The sequence below is a fragment of the Mustela nivalis genome (assembly GCF_964662115.1).
Source record: "Mustela nivalis genome assembly, chromosome: 17".
NCBI classification, from domain to species: Eukaryota; Metazoa; Chordata; class Mammalia; order Carnivora; family Mustelidae; genus Mustela; species Mustela nivalis.
The window spans coordinates 48849045-48871691 of NC_139036.1; the positions used below are offsets into that span (position 1 = coordinate 48849045).

General features: G+C 47.4%; 1 protein-coding gene and 1 long non-coding RNA gene across 3 annotated transcripts in view; one reads left to right on the top strand and one right to left on the bottom strand.

Moving 5' to 3' along the window:
• Positions 1-22647, bottom strand: part of PITPNC1 (phosphatidylinositol transfer protein cytoplasmic 1) — a 255386-nt gene that overhangs the window by 28108 nt on the left and 204631 nt on the right. For both annotated transcript variants that reach the window (XM_082706740.1, XM_082706741.1), the window contains exon 6: positions 20565-20660. In XM_082706740.1, coding sequence (XP_082562866.1) covers positions 20565-20660 — 96 coding nt within the window. The remainder of the gene's footprint in view (positions 1-20564; positions 20661-22647) is intronic.
• LOC309851414 lies at positions 15283-21450 on the top strand. The gene is made up of 2 exons (XR_014304764.1): positions 15283-15516; positions 15710-21450. It is a non-coding gene; the product is annotated as an uncharacterized lncRNA (long non-coding RNA).

Sequence of the window (22647 nt, forward strand, 5' to 3'; positions counted from 1 at the left end):
AAGGCCATGGGACTAATTGCTGCCTACCCCATGTTCCTATAACCTGTAATATGCCATCGGGAGTAAAAAGAGAAGACCAATAAATCAAGAAGTATCACCAGGGAGACCAATAAATCAAGAAGTATCACCAGGGAGACAACAGTAGAAAATCTCCAAGGACGGTCTCCATCATTTCTCTTCCTTCCTGCACCAGTATGCTGTTCCTCTCACCGAGAGGTGGAGGCAGTCTCCCCTCACTTATAACCTAACGTGACCTAGAACTTGCTTTGACCAGTTGCAAATGGCAGAAAAGATACTGTGTCAGTCCAGGCCTCTGCAGGAATCTAGAAAACAGAAGCGGGACACAATGTAAAAAGTCTGGTTTGATTACCCTGAGACCGCCATGTTGGGAGGAAGCCCCCACTAGCCTTGGGGAGAGGTGCTCACCCACCCCGGCTGAGAAGCCAGGCATGTAAGTGAACAAGTCAAACCTGATATTTCAGTCCAAACATATGCCACGAGGAACAGAAGATCTGCCCAGCTAAGCCTAGTTGAAGTTGCAGAGTTGTGAGAAGTAATGCCCTGTCATTGTTTAAGCCGCTCAATTCTGGAGTGGATGGTTCCTTAGCAAGAGATCACAAACTAGACGCATCATGTGGATTACAGAACAGGTGCAAACACTGGGTTCACCACGGATGAAAAGAATGAATGCTGCTTTGTCTTTTCAAGGAACACACCAGAGGTTCATACCATAAACCACACGTCTTAAAGCCCCAAAAGAGGAAATTCATAGCTGCCAAGTGGTTCATGGGAGTTAAAATGTAGGGCCTGGAGCTGAACAGGGAAGGTTGGTTTCTTTCCCCATCTGCTTACTGACTTTCCAACAAACGGCAAATGAACAGTAATGATCTGGAGCCTCAAAAGACATGGCCTCCATGTTCTGGCAGGCTACAATACGGATGGGCAAACCCTTGAGATCCTGAGAGGTGATCGTCTTTCTGAGTTAGCGAGTAGGTAAACAAAGGACCGTTCTAGAGCCAGCAAGTAGAGGAAAGCAGGAGGGCAAAACTCCTGGTAACCCAGACGTGTAGCAGACAAAGGAGCTGACAAACAGCAAGGGGCCAGGCACGGAAGTGAGCAAAGAAGTAAAAGCCACGGTCTAGCCTGCCTTCATGCCTCTGAGGGCCTGTGCAGGGGTGTGAGTGAGGCCTGAAGATGGGAGGCCTCTGGGCCATCTAGCTGCACCCCACCCCAATTCACGGACTAGCCTTAGTCTGGCACCTATTCTGGAATCTTCATATGCATTCCAGGTTCAGGATTCTCAAAGAATCAAACAAGAGAGGCACCTGGGTGGCTCAGTCATTAAGCGTCTGCCTCGGGCTCAGGTCATGATCCCAGGGTCTTGGGACCGAGCTCCACATCGGGCTCCCTGCTTGGCGGGAAGCCTGATTCTCCCTCTCCCACTCCCCCTGCTTGTGTTCCCTCTCTCACTGTCTCTCTCTGTGTCAAATAAGATTTGATTCATTTATTTGACAGACAGAGATCATAAGTAGGCAGAGAGAGAGGGGGAAGCAGGCTCCCTGCTGAGCAAAGAGCCCGATGCGGGGCTCAATCCCAGGACCCTGAGATCATGACCTGAGCCGAAGGCAGAGGTTCAACCCACTGAGCCACCCAGGCACTCCACGAATAAAACCTTTAAAAAGGTAAAAAGAAAAAAAGAAAGAAAGAAAGAAAACAAGACAGCAATACTGAGCGCTGGTGGCCTGCATTTCTAAACCAGCTGAAGAATGATGGGGCCTCACAGCAAACATCAGCTCTGAATAAGACTGGAAAAGTCATGTCTGCACAGCAAAAACAATGCAGATGCTGAGATCTATGTGTGGGTCCTGATCACATCACAGAAGCCCTAAGGTAACAGGGAGGGGACTAGAATCCCAGGCTCCCCTAATTCTAGGTTAATGTTCTTTCTACTCTATTTACTTTTAATCTTAAATAGCAAAGGGTGTTTTTGTTACAGCCAGATGCCAAAGAAGCAATTAACAATCGGGCTTTTTATGGTAACAGTGGGTTGATTTTTTGCAAGTCTGGTGTCCTATCTATAGCTGCTGATTTCATCTAGTAAATCTTATACATGGCCTATAATTAGGGATATACTTGCCAAGAGAGGGAGGGAGGTAAGGGAGAGGATTTACCAGAGGACTCCTTTAATCAAAACTCAAGATCAGAAATGAACATCCAGCTGAATGCTTTTATGAGAAGATGAAAAAAAAAAAAAATCAAACCACTGGGTCTTAACTGAAATATTCCGGTCACTGCAAATCTTGTTCCCCATTCCCTTCTATCCTTGCCCACTCATACCCCTAACCCCCTCTCCCCGTATCCATTCCACTTGAAATCATTTTCTTCCATTCTCGCTTTTCTCGCTTGAGTCTGTGAACCTAAATATCTAAATTGCCGCATTCACACATGAGCTGACCTTTCATCTGACCTTTTACATTTTTAAATACATTTGTGGTTTGTGTTTCTACAGCTTCTGTACTATTTTGGTCCTGATTCAAACTCTGTTACATGATTTACATCATTCTTTATAAAAGACCGGGATTGTTTTTAGGTTTTAAACTTTCATTTCTCTATTTTCAAACGAAGCTGGTAAACCTCCATCTTCATCTCCAATATCAGGAATTCCACACTTGCCCACATTTTGCTTTTTTTTTTTTTTTTTAATAAGGACACCAATCCCATCAGATTAGGGCCCATTCAACCTCATTTTAACTCAATTCCTTTGGTAAAGACACTATTTCTAAATAAGGTTACACTCTCAGGTACTGGGGGTTGGGACTTTGACATATCTTTGGGGGGGGATTGGGGAGGGAGAGATACAATTCAACCTGTAACAGTGGGTCATCATTTTCACAAGGCAAATCTTACAGGGTCCCCGGTAACCAATTCTTTTATAGCCTGCACACACAGTGAGTCACCAAGCCCTGGACCTCACCCTGGCTGCCGGTGGACCCACTGGGTGATGAAATCTCTTGCCTCCAGGCTGCCCCATGGATAGCTCCCAGAGCCCAGAAGCTGGCTGGAGGATTCTAGATTCATCTATAGTGACAGCTCTGGCTCCAGACCCTGTTGGTACCCATCCCCATCGCAACCACCCCCGCCCAGGCTTGGCAGATGGCAAACTGGACTCTTGTAGTTAGTTAAAGCCCATCTGCATGGAGGGAAGTAAGCGGGTGCCAGGGCTGTCTCCCAGTCCAGGCAGACCAAACCAGTGAAGGGAAGGAAAAATTCTTCCTCTACCTTTCAAGGTCTTCCAGCTGGACTAAGAATTAAATTTAGATGAGATGGATGGGTTAACCTAACAAAAGAAAAAATTCCCAAATTTTATTATCCATGCACAGAGGGCCAATAATGATATTGAGACCTGGAAATGGACAAGGTTGGTTGTTTTCATACTTTTTAGACGAAGAGACAATAAACCTATAAGGAATTGACATGACAAAGAAAACTTCACTTTGGGAGCTTCCGTGAGGAAGGCATTCTAAACAGAATTTGGGTTGGAGTAGTAAACTGGTAAAAATGGAACTGGAGGGGGCACCTGGGTGGCTCAGTCTGCAAAGCATCTGCCTTTGGGTAAGGTCATCATTCCAGGGTCCTGGGATCAAGCCCCACATGGGGCTCTCTGCTGGGCAGGAAGCCTGCTTCTCCCTCTCCCACTCTCCCTGCTTGTGTGTGCTCTCTCTCTCTCACTGTGTCTCTGTCAAATAAATAAATAAAATCTTAAAAAAAAAGAGGGGGGGGCCTGGGTTGCTTATAGAGGCGTCTGCACCCTGAATTTCTCATCTCTGGTGATAAGGATGTTTCTCTATCTCCCGATACAGGGTGGGGACCTTTCACAAGGGAGATTTATTTCCTGCTTTCAGGAAGACAGAGGAGGATCTGAGTGTTCTTTCTTTCTTTTTTTTAAAGATTTTGTTTTTTAAGTAATCTAAGTAAACTAAGCTAGCCATGTGCCCCAGAACGATCTTCTTGCACAGCTAACCTCTTAAGTAACTTTTTTTCCCCCACTTCAATACATTTTAATTTAAATTCAATTAATTAACCTGTAAGGTATTATTAGTTTCAAAGGTAGAGTTTGGTGACTCATCAGTCTTATGTAACACTCAGTGCTCGTTACATCACGTGTCCTCCTTAATGTCCACCCCCCAGTTATCCCATTCTTAAGTAATTTCTATTTCAAGTAATCAAAGGCCAACGTGGCCCATTTGGAACAGCCTGCCCTTGGCCCCAACATCGGCCTCCCCTTCCACGCAGGCACATCTTTTTTGGAAGGCTTCCCCTCCTCAGAGCCAGTGACACATCCAGGCTTCATCCATCTTGCACTTGGACAAAACAGAACAAAGGTGAAGTTAAGGGGCTTCTTACTCAGTGCAGCCCTGGCGAAACCGTGTCCCTGCGTTTGCTAGAATCAGTCTCACCCCTGGGAGGTGCATGAAGAAACCTCCAGGAGGTCTTGGCCTGGCTGGAGCTCAGTTGGCATCTCAGAGGCAATACGATTAGTCAATGTTCACCGAGACATAAAGTCTCCGTGATTAATTATTCTTTCAATCTGAACCACAAAGGACTAAATCCAATAGGGGCTTGCCCTGTTAATTGAAATTAGAAGTTTCTGATAAATGTTAAATGAAATAGGGCTAAGCAGTAACTGGCTAGAAATGTTACATTATGTAACTATAATACTCGGTCCTAAAATAGGAATGAACTAACAACACTTATCAGGTTTTTTCCCCCTGCGTTCTTGGAGTCTTCAAGACTCCAGAGGGATGTAGATATTCGCACTCCCCATCAATGAATGGCATTTCAACCAGGTAAAATTTAGCTCTGAATTTGGACCCAGATTTCCTGAACTTGAATCCTAAAAGGAATGCACATAAAAAGTATGGAGCTTTCAAAGACGCTAGTCACAACAGACCACATATATTAAAGGAACCCATTCATATGAAATATCCCAAACTGGGACATTTACAGAGAAAAAAGATGAGTGGTTTCTTACAGCTGGGGTGGGATTGGGGGTTTAAAAAAAAAAAGGAGAGGAGTGATAGCCAAAGCATACACGGTTTCTTTTTGAGGTGATGAGCATGTTCTAAATTTGAGTGTTGTGATGGTGCCCGCATCTGTGAAAACAAAAAAATCCATCAAATTCTCTACTTGAAATGGGGGACTGTACGGTATGTGAACTCTTTCTTAATAAAGCTGCCGAAATAAGACAAAACAAAACTAAGAAGCTTTCAGAGTGTTTGAGAACCGACCTAAAACTTGACTTAAAAGGTCAGCTGGTATGCGTAAGCTTAAAAAACAAAAAACAACCAGCAAAAAAAACCCCACAACACCAAAAAACAACCCAAATGCAAATTGTAGCACAAGCAGCCAATTCTTGCTTTGTTAGCAGTTAATACCTAAAGTGTTATTTTTAAAGCATTTGCTCTTGGCACTGGAGTATACCACAAACACTGAGCGATTTGTGCTATTCCTCTGCAAAGTGCCTTAAAGGAACTTGACTCATAAAGTGAAACTGACAGGTAGAAAGGCACAGAAAAGGGGCATGCGTTGGGGAGGTGTTTTGGTGCGTGTCCTGAGCCCTTCTCAGTTACAACTCAGTGCCAGAAAACCCCCCAAAACTCTCTATTTGAAGGAGAGGCCATAAGAATGGAAATTTTATGCATAAACCACAAAATAATTTAATAGCCCCTAGCCACGAGGGTGACCACTGTCATGCCTGTGAGGATGGCGGGAGATACTAAGTCGAAAGAGAGTCCCTAGAGCTGATCAGAAGAAAGAAACGGATGGAAGGAAAGGGAACATACTTGCCTAATGTATATCAGATGTTCCCTGGGCACCAGAGCCTGCAGTCAAGCACTTTAGATATGCTGTCATTTAATATTTGCATAATAAGAGACCTGATTGAGGTGATTTAGGGTGGGGACCCCAGGTAGCCTCAGGATGGAACTGGTACCAGAAAGCTCAAGCCACTGAGAGGGTAGGAATGCTCAGCTCCACCCACTGACCTCTGGGGAGGGCCAGAGCAGGGCTGGAGATGGAACCATGAAAACTTTCGACAAGGTCTGGAGAGCTACCAGGTGGGTGGGGGGTGTAGCACGTCTGGGGACGTTTTGGAAACTTTCCCCACCGCACCCCCCACCTCACCCAACGCATCTTCCGCTTTGCTGTTCCTGAGTTGTAGTCTTTGTAATAAACTAGGAAACATTCAGTAGAGTGTGTTCCTGAGTCCTGTGAGCCTTCCTGGCAAATTCTCCAACCTGAGGCAGAGGTTGTGGGAACCCCCCACACCGGACTTGAAGAGGTGGTCCTGGATCTGTGACTGGTGTCTAAGATGGGGGAGGTCTTATGGGGCAGAGCCCTTGAACGTGTGGCATCTGACACTAACTCCAGGTAGTGTCAGACCTGAGGGAGTGGTTGGTCTCAGGACAAACATCCCAGAATTCTCACAACAAACCTCAAAAGCCGGACATTATCTTCACTTCCTGTGATGCTCAAGGGAATGCCTGTGTCCTATTCCTGGATGGCCTCGCCCCTATTTCTACCCCAGCTCCTGCCATCGGCTCTTTCCACAAGCCCCCTCCTTCAGAAATCTCCAGACAGGCAGTAGGCATCCATCTCTATGCTCCCCTGCAAACTTCTGGGGACACTTTTCAGTCCTGTCCACGTCCCAGAGGGCGGCAGTGCTGCTGGTTGGTGGCTTGGCAAAGAGTTGGCTTTTTCTTTTTCTTTTTTTTTTAAGATTTTATTTATTTATTTGACAGAGATCACAAGTAGGTAGAGAGGCAGGCACAGAGAGAGGAGGAAGCAGGCTCCCCGCGGAGCAGAGAGCCCGATGCGGGGCTTGATCCCAGGACCCTGGGACCATGACCTGAGCCAAAAGGCAGAGGCTTAACCCACTGAGCCACCCAGGTGCCCCAAAGAGTCAGCTTTTTTTGCAGACGTTCCAGTTTGTGTAATGACTTTTCTTGGAATCCACCCTTCACATGGCTTTAGGGTAGGCAAGAATCGTACCCCTAAAATGACTCTGAGAAGTCCCCTCCCCATCTCCACATACAGACTAGGAGCTGGGGAGGGCGAGCTGGGCTGGGCCAGCTGGGCCCCCTCTGTCAGCCTTGGGCAGAACCTGGCCTCGGTGACTAGCAGATGCCTGTGGAATGCGGAGTCATAGCCCCTTTGTCCCCAGCTTTGGGCCTGCCTCCCAATTCTAGAGCAATAAGAGACGGCTTTCTAAAATCCTGTTATGTAACACTAACCTGTTCCTTTCCGCACGAACACATATGACTCGGTATTTTTAAGATCGCCTAATCAAAACCGGTACGGTCACTCAAGGGCGCTCTGGAGAGCACCAGGGGCTGACAATGAGACACCCGCTCTCCCAGAAGCCAGCGCGCCACGTTCTCCCCATGCAGGGGGTGGGGGTGGGGGTTCAGATTTTGCTCCGTTTGCAGCTTCTCAACTGGGGCTGCTTGCCGTGGATTGCTCCCGCTCACTCTCCTTTTCGCAGTGCTGTTCGGACAGAGCCAACGAAGCATGAACAGCCTTGATCCACACGGAGGATGTACAGTTTGGCCCCCAGATAGCTGGATAAATCAAAAGCTTGTAACAGACTAACAAATATTCTTGATGAGTTGCAACATGGCAACGGCGATCAGCACTGGATTAACTGTCCCTAAATCTAGCTTGCCTCTCATGTACTGTATTATTTTGGGAAACCTGGACCTCCAACGGGCTAGAGATGTTCACTCAGCCAATCAATCTGTAATCTGAAGGCACTAAAGGATTTTCATTTTTAAAGGGTAGATGTCAAACTTATTTTAGCTTTAGAACCCATTTCAATTTCCCAAATATAATATTATTGGGACTCCCAATGCATGTATAAGGCAGGTGAAAGTGACAAGTGGATCCCTATAGATGTAGAGCAACCTTTGTTGTTTGATACAATGTATTTCATTGTTTAAAGGGCCCAGAAGCACCTCTGTGGGGTTCAAGGTTCTCTGGAGCAGAACTGAGGAAGCAACAGAAAAGGCTTGGAATGAGATACCCCTGCATTCAAATGTCTGCTGTAGCAACTGTGTATGCCCTGTGTCAATTTGGGCGGGTTATTTTACTCCAAGACTGTTGTGGGGATGATGATAGCACGGGAAAAGGAATGTTTCCCAAACTGGGGTTTGAGGGTGTCTCTTTGGGGGCTATGAGAAAAATTTTTTCTTTAATGGGTCCCTGCATTACTTGGTTTAGGAAGGCCAGTTTTTTGTTTTGTTGGTTTTTTTCCAGACTAGGTTTGTTTTGTCCAGCACACTCATTTCTGGAATAGCTGCAAAGAGGAAGTTTTTCCCCAAACATGGGGTGGGGGAATGGAGTCCCAGCAGATCCTTAAGCCTATGGGGGGTTGAGGGACCAGAAAGACCCTTTCTCCTATTTACCCTGTCTTTCTCCAAAATTCTCCATTCAAATGATCTGTGAGACTTGGTGTTAATGAGGTACATTTAGGGAGGGAACAAATGGAGGGTTTTTCAAAGATAGACAATAGTTGTTTGTACCTCCAGCTCTACTGGAAGGAGCCAGCTTGAGGGTAGGGGGGACGCCTCACTCTTTAGGGATGGATACTTTGGGATCTGAACTGAAGCTTCCTAAAACTTCTAGCAAGTTACTTAAGATTCTCTGAGCCTTGGGGTGCCTGGTGGCTTAGGCACTTGGGTGTCCTACTCTTGGTTTTGGGTTGGGTCACGGGACCAAGCCCTGGGTCGGGCTCTGTGCTTGGCATGGAGTCTGCTTGTCCCTCTCTCTCTGCTCCATCTCTCTGTGCTCTCTCCCTTTCAAATAAATAAAATCTTAAAAAAAAATTATCTGAGCCTCAGTTTCCTTATTTATAAAATGGAGGCAATATCTATTCTATTGGATTGTCAGGATAAATAATAAAACAACTCAGCAATGACTTTTATTGTTCTCAAAAGCTAGTTTTTTTTTTTTTTTAAGATTTTATTTATTTATTTGAGAGACAGCATGAGCTGAGGGGCTGCAGGAGGGGGAGAAGCAGACTCCCCGCTGAGCAAGGAGCTTGATATGGGGCTCAATCCTAGGACCCCAGGATCATGACCTGAGTGGAAGGCAGATGCCTAACCAACTGAGCCACCCAGGAGCCCCTCAAAAGTTTGTTCTTGCCCCTTTCTGTCTGGGTTTAGCAATTCTGTGAATGATCTGTTGAAAGTTCTAAGACCCAAGTTAATGAGCTAGTAATTGTATGCCTTTCTCTGAGCCCCTTAACAATACAAGATGGAGACAGGCAATTTAATAGTACCTATTCTTTCCTGGATATTTTTGGAGCAGAAACTGAACAGTTGTACTTGGAATCTGAATAAATAGGAGGAGAGAATCGCTGGGTCAGGTCTTGTGTCTCAAGAGGAAAAATACAACCTCCATCATCAGACTTGAAGCCACAGATCCTTGGAGAGCAGGTCAGGAAAAGTCTTAGACAAGATTGAGCCGAAGGACCTGCTGGACACCAATCAGTCTTAGACTGGAGGAAATTAACGTAGATCAGGGTCAATCTGAAGCCAGTCCCTACCTCAGAAGCAATTTAGGAAGAAACTGAGCAAATGTATATTATAATTAACAACACTGGCTGGCAAGGAAGACGTTGATGTGACTCCCCAGGTGGTATCAGATTTCAACAGGTGGAATGAAAGTCAAAGGCGTTGACCCCTCCTCTCAGTAGGGAAGAGGCGGTCTTCCTGCTTACCTTCCTATTTCCTTTTCTCTCACAAAATTAAATAACAGTAAAATGGTATAAAAACTGGAACACAGGAAATGGAGCTCTCTTAGGCAGAGCTGCCTTCCCTTGAATAAGAGAGGTGACAAGATTTTGCTCCTCTTGGCCATGGGGGAAACACACTGGGTTACCTGACTCCGAGGGTGGGTCATCTCTGACCAGGAGCTCCTCCCTGGTATGCCAATTAAACCCAACCATTGTCCACATGGGTTATGGCATGAAAAAGGTTGGGAAGCTCTGCTCTGAGGCCACTTCCCCAAGCCTGGTGCAATGACACATAGGTCCTTGGATCCTATCTTCCTGTATCTGGTTTGGTAGGTCTAGGGTAGGGTCCAGATATCTCCATTTTTCTAAAGCTGCCAAGATGAGTCTGACCTGATTTGGGAACTCAGCTCTAAGGGCTAAGAAGTTCTGATGTTTTCATTTAATAATACTAAAAATAGCAGAGGCCAATGTCACTGGTCCAAGTCCTGAGCAAGTTGTGGATTTAAAGCCTGTTTTCTTGAAAGTATGAAGGGAGGGACGCCTGGGTGGCTCAGTGGGTTAAAGCCTCTGCCTTCAATCGGGTCATGATCCCATTGGGCTCTCTGCTCAGTAGGGAGCCTGCTTCCTCCTCTCTCTGCCTCTCTGCCTACTTGTGATCTCTGTCAAATAAATAAATAAAATCTTAAAAAAAAAAGTTAAAAAAAAAGAAAGTATGGAGGGAGATTCTCCATGAGATAGAACTTGGTTGCATCTGTTCACTTTTGGCTGAAACTCTTGGGCCTTTTGGCCCCTACTTTCTTCTTTTTAAAGTCTTAAACGATATTCTTCTAAAATATAACCAGTAAGAACCTTGGATGGTGACAGGCTGCCCAAACAGCCCTGGGCACCACCTTGGGACTCTTGTGCCACAGACAGCCTGAAGTTAGCACAACAAACAGTAAATGTAACTTCTAAGTTTCTTAGAGATGAAGTATCAGAGACACATGTTGTTCTGAATTCCGGTAACCCAGTAACAGAAGAAATAACAACCCAATAAAAAAAAAAACCAATCTCAGTAATAAAAATGGCTGTAGTTTCTGAAAGAGCTCGCTGTACCTGCAGAGGATTCTGTGATCTTGGGCACTAGAGTCACTGGAACGAACTCTCTGTTTCCCTTCTTCATTCAGTCATGCCGACAAGTAAAAAGCAACATGTGAACAGATTCCCAAAGTACCATTCACAACAGCCACTTTCTGGCGACACATGGTTCCTCCTGAGCAGTCATCCCAGCAACATATCTGCAGACCTCAACGCCAGAGTCCAAGCAAGGCGAAGGGAACATTTATGAAATGCTTACTGTGTGCCAGGGACTGTGCTAGTCGTTTAAATGCCTTGCCTTTCACAGCACATCACCTCACCCATTCCATCATCTCTCCATCCACTCATCTGAAGGAAGGAAGAGACACAAGATCCAGTACTTGATGGCGATGCAGGGCCATGACTGTAACCCCCTAGGAGGCGTCACAGAGCCAAGGGCACCTTATTACCTTGGGGTCAAGTCATTTGCACACGGAAAGCAAGGGTGGGATCCCCAGGCACAGGCTCTAGAGGTTACCTCTTGCACAGACCCCTCTATAACAAGCCCAGTTGTTCCTCCCTGTTATGGCTGTTTTGCTTGTGGGAGTCCTCCCTGTTGGGACATGGAGCTATTTCCCTGAGGACTTTTCCTATTGAGTCAATGACCCCATGCTACAATCAGCAGCTCCATCCTGGCAGAGACTTAGAATCTCTGGTTTTGTCTGGCGTTAGGAATTAATTTCCTCAATTTTGTTTGACCTACTTGGTCTGGCCTTTCACTACCAGATTCAGTTGGTAAGATTTGCAACTACTACGCTAGGCACTGAGCTCCAGGGGGCCTCATTCATGCAAATTACTGTGGCAGTTTTTTTTTTTTTCCTTGAAAAATTAAAAACCCTTCCTCTAGGATGGAGTTGGGCACTCCTGTTTTCCTAGTAAATTCGGCTTTGCTTAAAACATTGCAGTAGCTCCACATAATTAAGGCCAAAAGAGTAACAGTCCTTTTAAGAATCAGCACTAGGCAAGGTACTTTGGGAAGACTCGGTGACCTAGCTTTCTTTCATTTGGAAGAAATGAGATCTAAAGAGACTATTATTTGTTCCTGGGGAAGTAAGCTGTCAATTATTGGTCCAGAAATGAGGTGGCCAGGATTATTGAGGACTGGACTGCTGTTTAATACCTTTTGACTTCCAGAAGTTTCTGCCATTAACAAAATACTGCTGGCGAGATGGTTGAAGGCTACTTGTTCATGAAAGGGGTAGAGCGAGAGGGAAAGAAGCAGAATGATGGAGTAGGAGGATCTCCAACCTCTTGGCATCCAGAAACCTGCCCTCACCATCCCCTGGGTTAGCCTCTCTGATGCGGTCATGAATGGAGTCCCCTTGCCTGGTGGCTGGTGACCTCTGCTTTGAAAGCCGGTTGCTACTTGCAGAATAAAATCCAAATTCCTGAGCTTGGCATTCAAGGCCTTCCATCCCGGTTAGACAGTTAGTTATTTGACCCTTGCATTATTGATCCTTGCATATGCACTGGGATTCCTGTTCCCTCCTCCCTCGCTACACTGCTCTTCAGTCTCCCAGATCTTCAAAACCCAGTTTGCTCCCATACCAGTGCAGAAGGTGATTTCACATACTTTTGGAGTGGAAACCACTTGCCTGTATCTAGCAAGATTGAAATCCACATGCCCGTTGACCCCACATGTTCACTTTTAGAATGTGATCGACGGAAACATTAGAACAACACAGCAAAGATATCACAGGAGATGCTATACTCTACTATAGACCATACTATACTATAGTGTAAGACATCGTATGAGATACTACACTGTACGATAATAGCAAGAGTATGGAAACCCTCTACCTGTCCACCAGATGAGGAATGGCACAGATACGACATAACCGTGCGACGGCACATCACGCAGCCATCATGTCTCCAAAATCTGCTGGAGACACGCGTGCGGCCACGAGAAGATGGCAAGCTCACAGGGTTAGTGAGAAAAGGCACATTGCAAAGTGGCACAGCGTGGTCTAGCTGCAGAGTGTGGGCTTATCTTTATAAAATGACGTCACTTACGCATCACGTTGAAGTTTAAACATCGGAACAACGGCTACCTCTGTGATAAAGCATCCTAGGACATCTTTTCTTTTTTTTTTTTTCCCAATGTTACCTATTTATATGTTGGAATTCTTTACAAGGCCCACATATTACTTTGTGAGCAAAGAGCAAAGCTTATCATTTCGTAAAGACCCAACTCAGATCCCTCCACTTGATTCAGTTGGCCCTGACCATCGTGTCGCGAGGAGTGAGCAGTGTTTCGGGGGTGGGGGGCGTGAGGAATCTCACTTGGTGGTGAAACCATTTCGCCTGCTGCCTTGGGCTAGTCCTTAGCCCTTTTCCCTGTGAGACCTTCTCATCTCAACTGGATCACAGGCTTCTTGAAGGTGAGGGTGTCCCACTTTTTCCCTTTTCGTCTGCTGCTCCGAGTACTTCCAGAGCATCCCCCTACCCTAAGTGCTTCCCTCTCTAAAGCAGGGGTGTCACAGAGACCTCCCCAAGGAGGAGGGCTCAGGGGTGTGAGAGGCAACAGCTGACGATGTTAGGGTCTAGGACCAGGGAGCCCTTGGGCAGCCGAGGGTCCCTCCCCCTCTCCACGGCAACGACCCAGTCAGTCCTTCAACTACCCAGAGGCGCCTGGCCCCAGCGTTGGAACCCGTCACAAGTCAGCTGCGTTACTCTCAGAAAGAAACAGATGGACCCAGGGAAACGTGGGATATGACAGTCACAACACAACAGCAAATTCAACTTGACGGCATGCCCCAGCACGAGGCAGCTGCTTCAGTCTGGCCACTTGGAGATCGCTGAAAATTTTTACCACTCTCCGACGCCAATGTGAAGACCAAAATGAGGATATTTTAATTGGAGGGAGCGGCATAGTTTGGGGGAACTACTTTGTACCAAAGAGTACAGAGCATGACAATATTTACTGATTTGGTCTCTCTGTTCCCTTTCGGGGGCCCATCGTCCTTGGCAAACAGCATTTAATCTCTCATCCTTGGTGGTTACTGGAAATGTCAAAGGTTCCTCTCTGTTCTGTTCCTTCTCCCTGAAGAGAGAATTCCATGGATGTTTAGATCTGTGTAACCAATGAATTGGCTGCTGGTCCGGAAGACTCTAGAACACAGGGGCCTAGAGACTGAGTTCCTTTGGCATCCAACTCTGGGGGAATGGTCTACATCAGGTTCTGTCTAAAACCTATCCTATCCTAACTCAATCAGACCACATCAGGGGTCCATGCTTCTAAGACCACCTCACATTAGTCTTTCCCTTCGTCTCCGAGTTCAAAACATTGTAAATTTCCCCAATAACATGATTATGCTCTATTTATCACTGGGAAGAGGGAGACTTCTTTTGCATCCCCCAAAGTGAAGGGAAGGAGGAATTTCTATCATCTTATAAAGAAGACCAAGCTCAAAGGGTAGTAGAGACGAGACACAATCATGGCCTCCCCAGCCTCTGTGCCTGGCAGCACCTGGCACATGGTAGACCCTTAGTAAATGCAAACTCCAGATCCACAAAGGAGTCTTGCTCCCAACAGGTTTTACTAAATCTCCTTCCCATGGACTGATCTACAGCAGGGTTTCTTGACCTAGTCACTGCCGGCAGCCAGGGCTACATCATTCTCTGTTGTGGGGCCACCCTGTGCCTTATAGGACGCTTAGCAGCAGCTTGGGCCTCTCCACCCACAAGACGCCAGAAGTCCCTCCCTCCCCTGCTAGTGGTGGCGATCAAAGATATCCCCAGACACCTGCCAGATGTCCCCTGGCAGGAAAAACTGCCCGCAGGTGAGAACCCAGGGTCTTAGAGACTCCCCTTTGCTTTATATAAATCGATGAAGATTAAAACATGAAGGAAGGGGCACCTGGGTGGCTCAGTGGGTTGGGCCGCTGCCTTCGGCTCAGGTCATGATCTCGCGTCCAGGGATCGAGTCCCGCATCAGGCTCTCTGCTCAGCAGGGAGCCTGCTTCCTCCTCTATCTCTCTCTGCCTGCCTCTCTGCCTACTTGTGATCTCTCTCTGTCAAATAAATAAATAAAATCTTAAAAAAAACAAAAACAAACAAACAAACAAAAACAACACGAAGGAAGACACAACAGAGCACCAAAAAGCCCTCTCCTTCTCAACTCCCTCCGCCGAGTGATCACCTCCCCCTCCCCACCTCTGCCTCACCAGCCCTGCTTTCCAGCGGAGGCATGTCTGAACATTTAGAAGCACATGCCCGCCCCTCCACGTGTCCCTGGGGGAGAGCTGTGGACGGCTGCCCCTAGGAGGCCACCAATGCTACCACTGTCTCTGGTCAGTCAAGGAGGCAGGGTGCTGGACTTTACACTCAGCCCACACCGCCAGCCTCCGAGGTAGAGCTCTCCACACCTGACCTTTGGAATTGTCCTGGCTGGGCTGGTCCTATGGGCTGGGCATCGGGATTTGTTCCTCTGCCCCCAAACTGCCAACTCAGCTTTGCAGGGACGAGCTCACGGTGTGTGTCGTCTGCAGACGCCCTGCGACCTATTGTACAGGGTTTCCTCATTCCTGAGCTGGGATCTTCACCTTGAAGCCTTGGCAGAGCATGAAAGGGTCGGGATGGGGCTCTTGGCAGAGGACAGAAGCCTGGTATCAACTGTACAGCCCTGCTCAGATTTTTGGCTTCGCTTCCTCTTTCCTGCTATGGGGTGCTAATGTCACCAGGCACAGGGCGCTTTGTGACTGATGGGGGCAGGGCCTTGATGGGGCCGTGTTGAGGTTAACGGAGGGGCTCTCTGTTTCTGAGAAATCACACCCTTCTTTTTTTCCTTCTCTGTAACAGAGGCGCGGCCCCGCCGACTCCTGCAATGGTTATGAGAACAGAACCCGAAGCTGACAGGCTCTTGGGAGTTGGTGCTCAGGCCCTGGCTGTGGATGGGAAACAGCATCCCTGCAAAATGAGAACGAGGAGAGTGCCGGGTTGTCACCTGATCCCGCCTCTCCAGAGTGTCCTTCTGCATCTCTGGTTCGTGGTGGCACAAGGCTCCGTCGGGCAGAGGGCACCCAGAGGAAAATTCCCAGCTCCAGTCACCTTAACGAGAAAGGCATTCTTGCCTCCTGTGTGGCTCGGAGGTTTCCAGGGAGAAAGGGAAGGAGAAAAGCAAGCCCTTCGGTCCCCTGCCTCAGCCTGGACAGCAGTGTGTGTGTGACCGGAGCCGGGAGGAGACACGACTGACCCAGATAGCCCCGATCTGAATGCATAAGCATCAGAAATCTCAGACCAGAGTTAGCCCACCAGCACCTCAGCTTCCTCCGTGGAAAACGTGTTCCCATTTATGATGCTGACATAGTCAACTTACAAAGATGGATTTGGAATAAAACGCCTGCAAAGCTGTACGCCTCAGATTAAAAAAAAAAAAAAAAAAAAAAAAAGAACTCTGATTCACAACTGTTAGCTTAATGGTAACAAATTCATTTTCTTTGATAGCACTTGCTCTGAAATTGCTGCTGCGGGAAGGAAAAAAAAAAAAAAACAAGGCCCCCGGCTTTCACTTATTCATTCAACAACCGTTTGGTAAGCATCTGCTCTGTGCTGGTGCTGTTCTAGCTGGGGAGGAAGGGTCATGGATTAGACAGCTCTTGTTTTCACGGGGCTCAGGACAGACCTGTGAGAGTAGCAGGCTCTGCTGATGGTCGATGGGTTAGTGGGGGGCCCAGGAAAGGCCCCAGAGGGGAAGAACCCCAGCTAAAAGGCACACAGAGGTGGGGAGGACCAGGGAGTGGCAAGGGCAGAGGGCTCTGCTCAGGGACTGGGCTTCCTCGCAGCCCGTGAGGGTAGTTTACAGCAGAAAATGATCAGGTCAGTCATTTTACAAGAAAACCCTTGTGGTGAGGAAGGGGATATTCATTACCTATATAGCGTGCCGGGTAGAAATTTATTTGGAAATGGTTCGCTTCTGCATCGGTTGTTTCCCTTGTTCTCAGGGCCTGGCTGATGACACACAACCAGAACAGCCTAGAAAACTCTTCTCTCCCTTCCCCCGCTCCAGGTAGGTTGCTATGCAGTCTGGATTCTGGAAGCTGAATGATAGGAGGTTGGGGCACAAGGGAGTCCTAGGCAGCACGCTCCCAATTATGCGATTCCCTTGTGGTCTAACTGCTGGGGCAGATGAGGAAGAATTGCACCCGCAGCCCAGGCCCGGGATCCTCTGGGAGGCAGTACTTGAAGGAGAGTGTACAGGGCGGAGCCCTCTGGGGCCCCTTTCTTCCACAGCTGCCAAGAAACCCTGAGACTCCAGGACAGGCAGGGGCAGCTCTGAATGGAAGAGCTGAATCCCAAGTTCCATTAATCTCTGGTGAGATTTTCCTCCAGGGCAGGGTTTCCCCAGGGTGTCACTAGCCTTAGCAATGGGGGACATCAGGGGCCAGATAATTCTCTGGTGGGGGCGGGGGTGCTGTCCTGCCCAATGTGGTATGTTTAGTCCTACCATCCTTGGTTGCCGGTACACCCCCAAGTTGTGACAACCAACGATGTCTCCAGACGCCGGAAGCATTCTTATGGAGTGAGACTGCCCCCGCATTGAGAACCACTGTTTCCAGAGGATGGTTTTGCATTCTGGTCTCTTGCTGGACCTCGCAGCAGTGCTCAGTCCAACGGATTACGTGCTTCCTCTTGAACCTTGCGCTCCCTTGGTACACCCTCCTTGTTTTCCTCCAACGCTCTGCTGGGTTCCCCGTAGATTCCTGGGGCCTCCCATTCCTCTTCCTGATCTCCAAATGCTGCCATCCCTTCCTGCTCAGACCTGAACCCCATTTCCTGCTTATACTTTATGCTTTCTCCCTCTCATTCATCTCCAGCCCTGTCAGTATCTTCTGTTTTCCAATTCCTACCACATGAGTCATCATCTCAGATCCCTCATCTATGTTCTAGACTTACTTCTACTTGTTTTGGATGTCTCGTTGGCATCACAAAACCCATCCATCTTTCTCAACCCTGTCTATCTGCTGGTCGAGCCATTAAACCTTCAGTCGTCCTGATACCTGCTTTTCTCTCGTCTTCATATCCAGTCCCTGACCACTCCCTGTCAGTTCTTTCTTCAAAACATACCTCAAAACCATCTGTTCTCAGCCCTCCAGTCCAAGCCACTACACAACGTGAAAAACCAATAATGCAGAAAACTCCAACGACCTCCGTGACTTCCTGACGTCCACGCTGCTTCTTTCCAGCCCCTTCTCCATCCAGAACAATCTTTTATAAGCACAAATCAGACTATATGACACTCAGCTTTCGTTTCTGCAAAGGCATGCCACTGCACCTGAATAAGATCTAAGTGTCTTAACATGGTCCCAACCTCCTTGGTGCCGTTCGTCCTTTCATTGCTGCTGCCGCCGCCATGTTGGTCTTCCTCCGCTTCCTCATGTGTGTCACACATGCGGTGCCACACATGCTATATTACCTTCACCTGGAGCACTGTCCCCCAGCTCTTTTTATCCTGTGGGCCTCGGTATGTCATTCCTTCTGGAACATCTTTCCTGATCCCATTCTCTCTTTTTCTTTTTTTAAGATTTTTTTTTTTAAAAGTTATTTATTTAACAGAGACAGAGAGCACAAGCAAGGGCAACAGCAGGCAGAGCGGGCAGAGGGAGAAGAAGGCTCCCGGCCAAGCAAGGAGACTGATGTGGGACTCGATCTTAGGACCCCGGGATCATGACCCAAGCTGAAGGCAGCCGTTTAACCAATTGAGCCACCCAGGCAACCTGCGATCCCATGCTCTTAAATTCAGTTTTCCCATCATGCATGCTTCCTTATGGCACTGGTGACTCTCAGGTCCCTCTGTCCTCATGTGATTTTCTATTGTTGGCTCCCTGCCAGACTGGAAGGAGAGGGAAGAAGGGACCCTCAGTTGGCTATTCTATTCATTCCCATGTCACCGTCTTGACACTCAACGAGTATTCAGCAAATACTTTTCACCTCCTGCATCCCTGAAAAGAATACTTGACGACCAAGCAAAATGAGGGACTATGAAGAATGAACTAAGAGCTCCTCGCTTGTCTGTGTACATGAAAAGAAGCTTTCCGGAGCTGGTTCCTGGGAGCACGAAGCACAGGGAGATGAATCAGGCACCCGCTGACTAGAAATGAGACTTGTTGATTTTGCCATTAGTATTCCATATTTATTCTAAGACTTTCCATCAAGTCAGGAGGGAACTCCCTGAGTCCCGGGCAGATCACACCAAAGCAATCCAAGAGGAAGAGCTGAAATTAGTTCAGTGTTCTTCCTGGGAGACCCACGCTCCTAAAGAGGTCAAGATGCCCAGGAAGGACAGCAACCCCCACGCAGGCTGAAGGAGCCGAGGAAGTGATGGGGCACTGCTCAAGCCATGTGTCATGCTCTGATGCACCATGAGAGCCCTGGTGGACCTGCTATGAAACCACAGAAGTATCTCCTCCATAGAATGAGACAAGGGGAGGCCACGTTTCCCCTTCTCGTCTGCAGGCTCAGTTATGCGGAGCATTTCACTTGGTTTTTCTAAAAATTCATGAGTGCGGTTGGCTGCAGAGCGCGGTGTCAACGGATGACGTTACGACGCTCAGCCTTTGAGTCAAACCGAGAGTAATTCACATCAGCCTCTCCCAGTCTTTTGAAGAAGGGACAGCAGCTGCACAGCACATGCCTGCAATTAAGCAGCTAAGCATTTGCTAAGACCAGGTTAGAATCCCAAAATGTGGAGGGGAGGGGGCAAGGAAAAAAAAAAAAACCCCACAAAACTGAACCACATTGGGAGCCCAGTTGGTAAGAACAGTGGAATTCATTTTCAACAGGTTTATTAATTATGTCTTAAATCAGCCTTAATGAATCCAGGAGAAGAGTGTCAAGGTCCATGTGTTACTGCTCCAGGATGAGTCTGGGGCCCCGAGTCCACACATATTGTGATTGGCTGTCCTGTTGCTAAACAACCATCATTCAGGGCGGGGATGTTACTTACAAGAGGAGGGTCACCCACATCCCACCAGCAGCCGTTCATAAAGTGCTAGTGGGATATCAAGGGTGACTTGTACCAACAGTAAAATAACAAGGTTGGGCTGAGGCAAACCATGGATCGCGGTAGGGTGGGAGCTACAGAAAAAAAAGAGGCTCTTCGGTTTCTTCCCAGCTAAGAATGAAAAAAAGGAGAAAACCCTCTCAAAGGCACTTCCTGTTTTGATAGAAAGTTTCTGTGTCAAGATGAGCTGTTGGGAGTTTCAATATTCACTCAGAGGATGGAGCGAACATTTTCTTTGGGTTACACTTAGAGAAACACATAAAACCCAGCCCTGGCCACCCTCCACCAACCCTAGATATGGCAGGCGGGGAGGCAGGTCGCACAGGTCCTGGCAAAACAGGAAGTCCGAGACGGCTGCTGCTCGACAGAGGCCCGGATGCTGGATGGTTCAACCTGGTGCATGTTCTGCTGCCCAGAAGGATGGCAGAGCGGGGGGGGGGGGAGACAAATGGAAATGGAAATGGAGTGGCAGCCAGGGCCCCGAGGAGTAGGAACTTAATTTTGAGACTCGCATTAAATAATCCAGCAAGATGTGAGGCCGAATTGAATCAACACGGAGATGGATGAAAGTCTCCCAGGTTAAGACTCACTTCATAAATATCGGCTGAATGAGCGAGTGACTCTCTCCCATCTGTCATCCCATTTATGGCTTACCTCCGATTCTTTGTAGTAACGTTCTGGAATCTCGTCGCAGGCGATATCAATAAAGCAAACTTCTCTCTCTAGGTCTTTGGCTTCATTGTCAAAAATCTGAAAGAGCAGAGCGACAGATCAAAGGTTAGTATCCTCAAGGTGCCCGCGGTTGGCAGGACCGTGGAATAACACCCCGCAGAGCATCTTCACATGGCTCGGTGCTCCGGCGGGTGCTCTCTGCCTGCCTCAGAATGTGCACGGATCATGAAAGGCGTTGATTCATCGCTTACGTTTTGTCACATCAGAGGCAGGTACAATATCCATCACCGCTTGGTGAGGGGCAGAAGGAAAAGTGGTCTGTTTTTAGAAGTCCAAAAGCGGAGAAATAAATCTCTTCCAAAAGTGTCTCCCAAAAAACGAGGTCTGCTGATTGTTGGCAGTGAATCTGAACAGGGGGAGTGGAGAGGCTACAAAGGGTCTGGCTGCCGAGGAGACAGCGAGCAGTAATGCAGCCCACGATTTATGGAAGAGAAAGGTGGGTTCTCTTTTCTTTTTTCCATTAACATTTTTATATATAACTTCACAAACAACACAGGCTCTTGCAGGAAAGACATAAATGGAAAGAAAATAAAGACGGTCCACAACCTCATTACTCAGGAATAAACACACCTATTACTCTTGGTCATTTAAGAATATGATTTCCAGGGCGCCTGGGTGGATTAGTGGGTTAAAGCCTCTGCCTTTGGCTCAAGTCATGATCCCAGGGTCCTGGGATCGAGCCCCACATCGGGCTCTCTGCTCAGCGGGGAGCCTACTTCCCTTCCTCTCTCTCTGCCTGCCTCTCTGCTTACTTGTGATCTCTGTCTGTCAAATAAATAAATAAAATCTTAAAAAAAAAAAAAAAAAAGAACACGATTTCCTTGGGACGTGCCGGTTGGGGAGAAACTGAGGCCGCTTTCTGCCTGACTACTCTAGGTTCCACTGGTCCCAGGATATTTATCACTTGCAAAGAAATATATAAGACAGCCATATACATACATACATAAATATTTTTGGTGGAAATATTAAGTTCTAGTTTTTCCTATTGCCATTTTTCTGAACTCCAGGGATGATCCTCCCAGCCCCCCTGAAGGGTGGAAAACAGATTATTTTCAAAACCACTTCATCCTTGGAAGTCATCTTAGCTGTGTCCCTACCGCACTGTTTGGCTAATTCCTGCAGGAGAATCAACCGTGAACACTGATTAAATCTGATTCTTCGGTAGAGAATGAAATATTTTGGAAGCACAGGGTGGTTGATGCTTAAGAACATTCTCTTGACACAAATTCGGTGCCTGTTAATAACATGATCTCCCACAGGACAGCACGTGTCACGCCCTTTACAATGCCACACTCTCCTTGGTCTGATTCTCCACCTGAAACTACTCGTCCTTCCCAAACACTTCCTGAATAATATTTGCGTTGGTATTTACGCTTCAAGTCTGATGTGTTGCCTATTTTCTTCTCAAATGGTCAGAGACTGGACTCTTCAGCCTTGTCCAAGGAGACGGACTGCGCAGTCTCCCCTGAGGGGGGCCACTGCGTTTTCCTTAAAGGGAGAGAAGGACAGGTTCTCGGATCACCTCTGGCTCCTTCCACTGCCACTTGAAGTCAAGTCAATACTCCTAGAGTATTAGGAAGGACAGGTGGATGGCTTTGAAATGATACAGGGTGACTGCAGGGACACGAGTTCAAGTTTGAGTGGAGAACTAAATCGTAAAATGAAATACTGGGTCTCAGGTTGTTTGCTTGAGTCTCTCTCTCCCCCTCTCCCACCCCCAATCTACCCACTCTTCTCTCTTCCAAGAGAAGAAAGACGTGTGCCTCGTTAACAAAACAAAACAAAATGAAACACCTCAGAGGGAAATGAGCTTCGAGAGTAAATTACAAAAGAAGTTGGAGAGATGTGACATTCATTTATTGGTGGTAAAATTTATGGTACTGGAAGAAGGGGAAAATAAAGAGGGGTTAAGGAGTTACTGACAGATTGTGTGGCTTTTCCTAATTGAATTCAAGCATTTTTGATCACCTATTATACTGGTTATCATATTATTGCCTCTCCGCTG